General features: G+C 30.1%; 2 protein-coding genes and 2 non-coding genes across 4 annotated transcripts; all 4 read left to right on the forward strand.

Annotated features, from left to right (window-relative positions):
• The first annotated feature begins 1,994 nt into the window (after positions 1-1,994).
• LOC110618910 (F-box protein SKIP23) lies at positions 1,995-3,314 on the forward strand. Its single transcript, XM_021762183.2, has one exon. The coding sequence runs from the start codon at positions 1,995-1,997 to the stop codon at positions 3,312-3,314; it is 1,320 nt and encodes a 439-aa protein (XP_021617875.2).
• Positions 3,315-4,887: 1,573 nt separating this feature from the next.
• Positions 4,888-4,961, forward strand: TRNAV-AAC. Its single transcript has one exon. It is a non-coding gene; the product is annotated as a tRNA-Val (tRNA).
• Positions 4,962-7,853: 2,892 nt separating this feature from the next.
• LOC122723967 (putative F-box protein At4g17565) lies at positions 7,854-9,173 on the forward strand. Its single transcript, XM_043958101.1, has one exon. The coding sequence runs from the start codon at positions 7,854-7,856 to the stop codon at positions 9,171-9,173; it is 1,320 nt and encodes a 439-aa protein (XP_043814036.1).
• A 1,514-nt stretch (positions 9,174-10,687) lies between these two features.
• On the forward strand, positions 10,688-10,761 carry TRNAV-AAC. The gene has a single exon. It is a non-coding gene; the product is annotated as a tRNA-Val (tRNA).
• Positions 10,762-10,932: the final 171 nt, after the last annotated feature.

Consider the following 10,932-nt stretch of genomic DNA (forward strand, 5'->3'; position numbering starts at 1 on the left):
TCATTAATTAATTATTAAAGATTCATTAAGAGTATAATTCAATTAATTTAATTTATTAATTATAATTTATTCTATTTAAATAGATTATGTTATATACTATTTTCTGTTAATAGAATTTATACTAAAAGAATATAAATTATTAAAATCATGTATATATATATATATATATACTTTATTATTATCTCATATATATATATATAATTATGAATTAGATTATATATTAATAAAATATAATTTGATAAAATTAAAAATAAATTAAATTTAAATAATTATGACTATTTAAAAAGAAAACACTATTCAGCTAAACTACATAAATTTAAATATTATATAGTTTTATTTAAGATTACATAGTTTTATTATAAAAAAATCAAAAAGAAACTAAATGAATTTGTTACATATTGAAGAAATAATAAAATTTCGTTTAATTGGAATTTATTTATTGTAAAAATATTACAATAAAATTAAAATAAAAAATTTTTGAGAATTTGAAAATTGTAATAAAAATTTTATATTATGGTTGGTTATTTTAAATCTTAATATATTTTAAATGAAAATTATATTAAATGAAAATATTATATGATATTATAGATATTTGATATTATTTTTAAATTAGAATGCGAAACTTATTAATTTAATATAAATAATATTATTACTATATAAAAGTATTTAATTATTTTATTTAAATTTAAATTTTATTATAATAATTGAATACCAAATTGAAATAAAAACTGAAATAAAAATTAATATTAAAATCAAAACGAAATAAGAAATACATAAAATCATACTAAAATTTAGTTTGATTCTGAATTCAAAAAATTCAAGAAAATAACTTTGGTTCCGATTTCAATTTTACAAGAAACCGTTTTAAAACCAAAACCACACACTGCTGAGTGTACTCTCTTGCTAACTAGTTTCTTCTAAATCCTAGTTAAGGATATACATTCAGTTGAATTGGTCAAGAAAAATGAAAAAAAAAAATTCATTAATTATTTATTTAGTAAATATTTTTATAAAAATTATTTTTTAATAAAATATAATTTTTTTTAAAAAGAGAAAGTCATATTTAAAATATGATTTAATATTTTTTTAAAAAAATATTTAAAAAAAAAATTCTAATGACAAACTGTCAATCTATGTTTGAATTAGGATAAAAGTAAGCAATAAAATATCTCTTTTACCTGCTCATGTTGGACTATAATAAGTCTTATTAAAAAATATATTCTGATAATAATTTTTTAAATGATAAATTTTAATATAAAATCAAAATATTTATAAATTTACCGGATTACCCTATTAATTAGAGGTAAAATACTTCTAGTATATCCAATTCACTTAAAAAAAATTATTGAATCATTCATTTTAATATTCATCAATTTATTATTTTTTTAATTTTATTCTTATAAACGTTGAGTTTTATTGTATTTACTTAATTTGACTTATTTCAATAATTAAAGACATGTAATTCATCTCAAAATTTTCATTTTATATTTCTGAATAAAAAAAAATTTATTGGTTGATTTGGCACAATGCTCATGGTTTTTAATGAATATGCTTTCTTATTTTCTGAAATAAAAATATGCTTTCTTATTGAAGAGGAAAAAAATCTATAGAATTAAATTATTTATGCTTGTTTTGCGGATTATCCGGAAATTATTGAGGAAGCAAAGTCATGTAAATTAAATTAATTCAAATCAAGGACATAACTCCGATTCTCTATCAACTTAAACGACGTCATTTCTGCTCGATCAATTAGTGGAATTTGAGAACGGGTAGAACTAAAGGGAGAAATAATTCGGTCCAGTAAGAATTATTAGTTAGTTAAACGTCATCGTATTATAGTGGTCCATTCCTCGTACTTCCCGAAGAGTCACTCCTGTTAGGGAAAGGATTATACAAATCCTTAACAGAATAGGAAATCAAGTCTCAGTTCAATCTCTATATATAGATATTTTGATATGATTAAGGAATCCAAGCTTTCAAGTAGTTCTTCAACAATGGCGATCAAAAGAAGTCCCTCTTCCGCTTCTGCTACCATATTCGAGTTTCCAAGTAATGGCTCCAAAAGGGGATCTTCTTTTCTCGAGGATTCTTTCACTTCTAAGCCAGATTGGTCTCAGCTTCACTCTGAACTTCTGGAACTCATACTTTCAAAGTTATCTTTAGTCCAAATCATCCGCTTCAAGGCCGTTTGTTCTTCTTGGCGTTCCATTGCAGAATCCTACGTCTCTTCTTCGTGTTATGCTCCGTTCCCTCAAACGCCATGGCTGTTGCTCCCTCCCAACCAAGAAGATGATACTGATAGTCGTTGCTTCTTTAGTCTCGAGGACAAGAAGGTGTATCAAATCAAGAATATGGGGAACCAGTTTGGTTGTGATGTTTGGCGTGTTGGGTCGTCTCATGGGTGGCTGTTGGTTTTGGATGATGAAGCAAATCCTTTCCTCTTTAATCCCTTTTCTCAAGTTCGAATTCGACTGCCTACGTTGGAGATTTTCATGTTTGAAGTTAACAGATCTTATTTTATCCAGGAGCTGCGGAAGTTTTTTATTACCAAAGCTGTCTTGTTGTCGGATCCATCCCGTGACAAAAACTATGGTGTTTTAGTAATTTTTGGTTATCGTTCAAGGCTTGCTTTCTGTGCAAAAACAGGTTCATGTTGGACAGTTCTTAATGGTGCATCTCAGGGCTACAGCGATATCATATGCAGTAATGATATTGTCTATGCATTAACCTTGGATAATTCCATTGAAGTTTGGGATTTTCATGCTTGTTTGCCAAGAAAGAGAAGGGAAATCCACCCTTTAATCCCAAAAAATATGGTGGAAGCCACAGAATCTTTCAGAGGTTCACATTCTAGCCAGAGTTACTTGGTGGAATCATCCGGCGATCTTTTGCTGGTAATGAGGTATGTGGGGAATTTTGTTAATCAAGAAGGTGAGCCTGTTGATGAGACATATCTTCTTAGCGATGAAGACACTCAGCCATTAGTATGCCCATATCAGACATTGATGTTTCATGTTTACAAGCTGGATTACAATGAACAGAAATGGGTGGAAGTAGACAATTTGAAGAATGAGGCGCTGTTTCTTGGAGGTAACCATTCAATGTCGCTGTCAGCTCAAGAATTTTCAGGATTTGAAAGGAACTGTATTTACTTTACAGATGATAATTGGAACCTGATGAATGGAGATTACTTGTATGGAGGCCATGATTTTGGCAAGTTCAGCCTGGAAGATAAGACTGTGAAGCCATTTTATGCTTGTGATTTAGGGAGGATTGATCCACCACCGTTTTGGATAATTCCAAATCCATGGTGAGAAAAATACATATAATGTAGGAGAGCACATAGAGCAAACTTTTTATTTAATTCCTTATATACATAGACGAAAAATTGTACCAGTATAAAGGATCTATTCAACAATATTAACTATTATAATATGCTAGTAATTGCTTTAGTGATAAAAAACTGTTCAGAGTAAATCAAATATTATAAATAATTTTTTTATAATATATTTTCTCAACGGTTAAATATTAAATTTTAATTTGAAAATTATTTCTGAACAGAATCAAAGTCACATTTAAGTTTGGTATTTGTGATAATTGAATTGGAATTTTCTTCTGTATTGTGCATGATTCTACAAGACATAGCCAGGGAACTGCAATGTTCCATGTGCAAATCATCCACATGATACATTCCAATTATTTCATTGAATTTTTTGTATATATAGTGCATGAAATTATTATGTAAAATATTGGCAAAACCTCTAAAAATTTAACACACGAATAATTTTATAAAATAACAAAGGTGCTATTAGACCTTAACCTGAAAAGTAAGCAAAAAATGGCTGCAGCACTAATATAATATAATTGTCTTGTGAGACCTTTTTAAACCTTAACCTAATCTAAATAATGCAGCCACACGAATAATAAAAGAGATAAGATGATAACACAGGAAGATTTACATGGTTCGATTATGAGAGTATACATCCACGAATACAAAATTTCAAAGGCTACATCTGGATTATCTCACTGATTTATGATGGAAAATCCAAAATATATATGGTATGATACTATAAATGAATATATAGATATAATTGTTCTGAGTATATAGATATAATTGTTCTGATATAAAGGACCCCTTATTTATGATGGAAAATCTAAAATATATATGGTATGATGCTATAAATGAATATATAGATATAATCTCAAAGGAATATATAGATATAATTGTTCTATTTATTTAGGAATACAAATCATATATTAAATAGATTCAACTTTTCAGCGCTCACGGACTTAATCTGATAATAAATGCATCTGCGTAAATCTGAAAGTTCTTCGTTCTATTTCCCTAATTTCCAATTTCAATTTCAATTTCAATTTCAAAAAAAAAAATAATTTCGTAACATTCTCTTAATTGTAGTTTGGAATCTCATCAATTTAAATAAATACGAAAAATATTTTATATATAGGAAATTATGGACATGATTAGGTACTTGATCAAAAGAAAAAAAAAAACATAGATATCATATTGTTCCTTCAAGCAAGATCTTAATATCACTTAAAAGAAAAAATAGTATCTTATCACTCATACCAACACTTGATTTGTAATAAATTATTTATAAAAAAAGAAATTTATTTACCTTATATTTATTTTGGTGAGAGTCGAATTGAATATAAGACATTCAGATCAATCCTGATATTTTTACATTCTTTTATTAACCGGCTCTGTCTACAAAGATTTTAGATTTTATATTTTTCCACTGGCTTGATTATTGGGATTAAAGCCATCCGCATTCAACTGCTACTTTCCACTGGCTTCATTTTCTATTAAAAATAGTTTTTAAAAATAGATTTTTCTCAAATTAAATCAAGTATTTTTCTTTACACAACGGTGTCGTGGTGTAGTTGGTTATCACGTCAGTCTAACACACTGAAGGTCTCCGGTTCGAGTCCGGGCGACGCCAATTTCCTTTACCATTTTAATTATTAGTTCTCTTCGTAAAACGACACCGTACCCTCGCACGATTAAGGCGCTAAAACTCTGCAGAAAGAAAATGCTTCCATGTCATTACCAAGAACCTCCCTTAAAAACTCCAACAAATCATAACCAATAATCTTCATCCTCAACATCACTTCCTCAGTTTTTCTCTACTCTCTTAGCTAACTAGTTTATTCTAAATTCTAATTAAGGATACACATTGAGTTGAATTGCTCAAGAAAAATTGAAAAAAAAAAAGAAAACTTAATTCATTAATTATTTATTTAGTAAATATTTCCGTAAAAATTATTTTTTAATAAAATAATTTTTAAAAAAAGAGAAAATTATTTTTTTTAAAATGATTTAATTTTTTTTAAAAAATATTTTTTATAAAAAAATTCTAATGACTAACTGTTAATTTATGTTTGAATTAGAATAAAAGTAAGCAATATTTTTTTTTTTTTTTTACCTTATACGTAATTTACGCTCATGTTGGACTATAAGAAATCTTATTAAAAAATGTATAATTTTTTAAATGATAAATTTTAATATAAAATCAAAATATTTATAAATTTAACGGATTACCCTATTAATTAAAGGTACAATACTTCTAGTAAATTCAATTCACTTAAAAAAATTATTAGAATTATTCATTTTAATATTTATTAATTTATTAATTTTTTATTTTGTTTCTATTTTTTTAATTTTATTCTTATAAACATTGAGTTTTGTTGCATTTACTTAATTTGACTTTGTTGTCCCTTGAAGCAACCCAAGAGGGGTGAATTGGATTTATAAAAAATTTAAAGGGAAAAGCACAAAATAGGAGGCAATGAGGAAGAAGATAATCAACACAAGAATTTATAGAGGTTCAGCTATCTCAAGCCTACGTCCTCTCCTCAAGGTCCACCTTGAGAGTTCAACTCCACTATCAAATTTTCTTTGGGTGAAGATTAAAACCCTTAAAATCTTAGAGCAAGTCTTTGCTCTTTACAAGTCTCTTTTTCACTCAAGAGCAATTATTTGCTCAATGCCACACTCACAACAACAGAATCTCTCAACAACCTTTACTCACTCTGAAAAGCCAACCAATTACAACTCAAAACAAACTTTCAAGAAATTAATGCTTTGGCTCAAGGTTTTGAGAGAGAGAGAATGAAAAATGCTGTAATCTCAATAAATATTTGCTTAGATGGTTGTTGTAACCTTTTCATATCAAAAACTCATTGTATTTATAGTTCAGTCATAAATATGGCCGTTGGGGTGCATTAAATGCAAATAGAGCCGTTTATGTTCAGAAATAACCGTTATATTTTTCTCAGAAAAATTCAAGTTCGGCGGCCTAAGCTAAAGTTCGGCAGCCGAACCAATTCAGGTGAAGAATATCACTCTTTAAAAAAGAACTTTCGGCGGCCTAAAGTTCAAGTTCGGCGGCCGAACATGTGGGACTTTCGTCTCTGTCCCTCTCTTTCGGAAGCCGAACTTTAAGTTTCGGAGGCTGACTTAAAAGCACACTTTCGGCGGCCGAAGGTAATGTTCGGCGGCCGAACATAGGTGACTTTTGCCTCTGTCCTTCACTTTCGGAAGCCAAACATTTTGCTTAGGGAGCAAACCACCTTCGGCGGCCGAAAGCCAATGTTCGGCGGCCGAACATACAGGACTTTCGTCTCTGTTCCTCACTTTCGGAAGCCGAAGGATGCACTTTAGGGGGCAGGCTGAAAACACACTTTCGGCGGCCGAAAGTCATTGTTCGGCGGCCGAACATGTGGGACTTTCGTCTCTGTCCCTGACTTTCGGAAGCCGAAAGTTGGCTTTAGGGGGCAAAAAATATTTCATTAAATTTTTTGAAAAATCATAACTTAGCCTATAAAAATCCATTTTTCAATCCGTTTGAATTTTTGTAACCCATATTTTTAGATCTTTGATTTTGATAAAGAATAATTTCAAAATCACTTTTTTTGGAAAATATCATTTTAGTCCCCGAAAGTCAAGTATTTAAAGATTTGGCCATATCTAAAAAACTTTTAGAAAAGAAAGAAACCTTGAGCCATCACACCTAATTAATTGAAATTCACAATAAATAACTTCACAAAACATAAACAAGAAAATACTTTATGATCCCTTTCTTGTGGTATGCTTCCAAAATATGCATTTTTTCCTTTTGAGATTGAAGCAATTTCTTTTTTGTTAGCAATGGACCTACAAGTTCAACATAAACTCTTTTGAAGATAATTAGTAGCATACCAATTGTTTATTAATTATCAAAATAAGAATTAGATCATTTAGGTTCAACAGACTTATTTCAATAATTAAAGACATGCAATTCATCTCAGAATTTTCATTTTATATTTCTGAATAAAAAAAAAATTATTCGTTGGTCTGGCACAATGCTCATGATTTTTAATGAATATGCTTTCTTATTTTTTGAAATAAAAATATGCTTTCTTATTTTTTGAAATAAAAATATGCTTTCTTATTAAAGAGGAAAAAATCTATAGAATTAAATTATTTATGCTTGTTTTGCGGATTGTCCGGAAACTATTGAGGAAGCAAAGCCCATGTAAATGAAATTAATTCAAGGGCATATCTCCAATTCCCTGTCAACTTAAACGACGTCATTTCTACTTGATCAATTAGTGGATTTTGAGAACGGGTAGAATTATAGGGAGAAATGATTCGGTCCAGTAGGAATTATTAGTTAGTTAAACGTCATCGTATTATAGAGGTCCATTCCTCGTACTTCCCGAACACTCACTCCTGTTAAGGAAAGGATTATACAAATCCTTAACAGAAAAGGAAATAAAGTCTCAGTTCAATCTCTATATATAGATATTTTGATATGATTAAGGAATCCAAGCTTTCAAGTAGTTCTTCAACAATGGCGATCAAAAGAAGTCCCTCTTCTGCTTCTGCTACCATGTTCGAGTTTCCAAGTAATGGCTCCAAAAGAAGATCTTCTTTTCTCGAGGATTCTTTCACTTCTAAGCCAGATTGGTCTCAGCTTCACTCTGAACTTCTGGAACTCATACTTTCAAAGTTATCTTTAGTCCAAATCATCCGCTTCAAGGCCGTTTGTTCTTCTTGGCGTTCCATTGCAGAATCCTACGTCTCTTCTTCGTGTTATGCTCCGTTCCCTCAAATGCCATGGCTGTTGGTCCCTCCCAACCAAGAAGATGATACTGATAGTCTTTGCTTCTTTAGTCTCGAGGACAAGAAGGTGTATCAGATCAAGAATATGGGGAACCAGTTTGGTTGTGATGTTTGGTGTGTTGGGTCGTCTCATGGGTGGCTGTTGATTTTGGATGATGAAGCAAATCCTTTCCTCTTTAATCCCTTTTCTCAAGTTCGAATTCAACTGCCTACGTTGCCGAGTTTCATGTTTGAAGTTAACAGATCTTATTTTATCCAGGAGCTGCGGAAGTTTTTTATTACCAAAGCTGTCTTGTTGTCGGATCCATCCCGTGACAAAAACTATGGTGTTGTAGTAATTTTTGGTTATCTTTCAAGGCTTGCTTTCTGTGCAAAAACAGGTTCATGTTGGACAGTTCTTAATGGTGCATCTCAGGGCTACAGCGATATCATATGCAGTAATGATATTGTCTATGCATTAACCTTGGATAATTCCATTGAAGTTTGGGATTTTCATGCTTGTTTGCCAAGAAAGAGAAGGGAAATCCACCCTTTAATCCCAAAACATATGGTGGAAGCCACAGAATCTTTCAGAGGTTCACATTCTAGCCAGAGTTACTTGGTGGAATCATCCGGCGATCTTTTTCTGGTAATGAGGTATGTGGGGAATTTTGTTAATCAAGAAGGCGAGCCTGTTGATGAGACATATCTTCTTAGCGACGAAGACATTCAGCCATTAGTATGTCCATATCAGACATTGATGTTTCATGTTTACAAACTGGATTACAGTGAACAGAAATGGGTGGAAGTAGACAATTTGAAGAATGAGGCGCTGTTTCTTGGAGGTAACCACTCAATGTCGCTGTCAGCTCAAGAATTTTCAGGATTTGAAAGGAACTGTATTTACTTTACAGATGATAATTGGAACCTGATGAATGGAGATTACTTGTATGGAGGCCATGATTTTGGCAAGTTCAGCCTGGAAGATAAGACTGTGAAGCCATTTTATGATTGTGATTTAGGGAGGATTGATCCACCACCGTTTTGGATAATTCCAAATCCATGGTGAGAAAAAAATATATAATGTAGGAGAGCACATAGAGCAAACTTTTTATTTGATTCCTTATATACATAGACGAAAAATTGTACCAGTATAAAGTTCTATTCAACAATATTAACTATTATAATATGCTAGTAATTACTTTAGTGATAAAAAACTGTTCAGAGTAAATCAAATATTATAAATAATTTTTTTATAATATATTTTCTCAACGGTTAAATATTAAATTAAAATATTAAATTTTAATTTTATAATTATTTCTGAACAGAATCAAAGTCACATTTAAGTTTGGTATTTGTGATAATTGAATTGGAATTTTCTTCTGTATTGTGCATGATTCTACAAGACATAGCCAGGAACTGCAATGTTCCATGTGCAAATCATCCACATGATACATTCCAATTATTACATTGAATTTTTTGTATATATAGTGCATGAAATTGTTATGTAAAATATTGGCAAAACCTCTAAAAATTTAACACACGAAATAATTTTATAAAATAATAAAGGTGCTATTAGACCTTAACCTGAAAAGTAAGTAAAAAATGACTGCAGCACTAATATAATATAATTGTCTTGTGAGACCTTTTTAGACCTTAACCTAATCTAAATAATGTAGCCACACGAATAATAAAAGAGATAAAATGATAACACAGGAAAATTTACATGCTTCGATTATGAGAGTCTACATCCACGAACACAAAATCTCAAAAGCTACATTTGGATTATCTCACTGATACAAAAAACTCTTTATTTATGATGAAAGATTCAAAATATATATTATATGATACTATAAATGAAGAATATTCCAACTATAATAGAAGTATATCAAATCTCATTATTACATGAATATATAGATATAATTGTTCTATTTATTTAGAAATATAAATCATATATTAAATAGATTTAATTTTTCAGTACTCATAAGTTTAACTTGATAATAAATGCATCTGAGTAAATCTGAGAGTTATTCGTTCTATTTCCCTAATTCCCAATTTCAATTTCAAAAAAAAAAAATTTCATAACATTCTTTTAATTGTAATTTGGAATCTCATCAATTTAAATAAATACGAAAAATATTTTATATATAGGAAATTATGGACATGATTAGGTACTTGATCAAAAGAAAAAAAAAAATATGATATCAAACATAGATATCATATTGTTCCTTCAAGCAAGATCTTAATATCACTTAAAAGAAAAAATAGTATCTTATCACTCATACCAACACTTGATTTGTAATAAATTATTTATAAAAAAAGAAATTTATTTACCTTATATTTATTTTGGTGAGAGTCGAATTGAATATAAGACATTCAGATCAATCCTGATATTTTTACATTCTTTTATTAACCGGCTCTGTCTACAAAGATTTTAGATTTTATATTTTTCCACTGGCTTGATTATTGGGATTAAAGCCATCCGCATTCAACTGCTACTTTCCACTGGCTTCATTTTCTATTAAAAATATTTTTAAAATAGATTTTCCGTCGAACTGAATCAAGTATTTTCCTTTACACAACGGTGTCGTGGTGTAGTTGGTTATCACGTCAGTCTAACACACTGAAGGTCTCCGGTTCGAGTCCGGGCGACGCCAATTTTCTTTACCATTTTAATTATTAGTTCTCTTCGTAAAACGACACCGTACCCTCGCCCGATTAAGGCGCTAAAACTCTGCAGAAAGAAAATGCTTCCTTGTCATTACCAAGAACCTCCCTTGAAAACTCCAACAAATCATAACCAATAATCTTCATCCTCAACATCACTT

The sequence above is a fragment of the Manihot esculenta genome, chromosome 7 (assembly GCF_001659605.2).
Source record: "Manihot esculenta cultivar AM560-2 chromosome 7, M.esculenta_v8, whole genome shotgun sequence".
Taxonomy (NCBI): domain Eukaryota; kingdom Viridiplantae; phylum Streptophyta; class Magnoliopsida; order Malpighiales; family Euphorbiaceae; genus Manihot; species Manihot esculenta.

Bases quoted from the DNA above. Each gene is read 5' to 3' on its own strand.
- LOC110618910 (XM_021762183.2), top strand. From the start codon at position 1,995: ATGGCGATCAAAAGAAGTCCCTCTTCCGCTTCTGCTACCATATTCGAG.
- LOC122723967 (XM_043958101.1), top strand. From the start codon at position 7,854: ATGGCGATCAAAAGAAGTCCCTCTTCTGCTTCTGCTACCATGTTCGAG.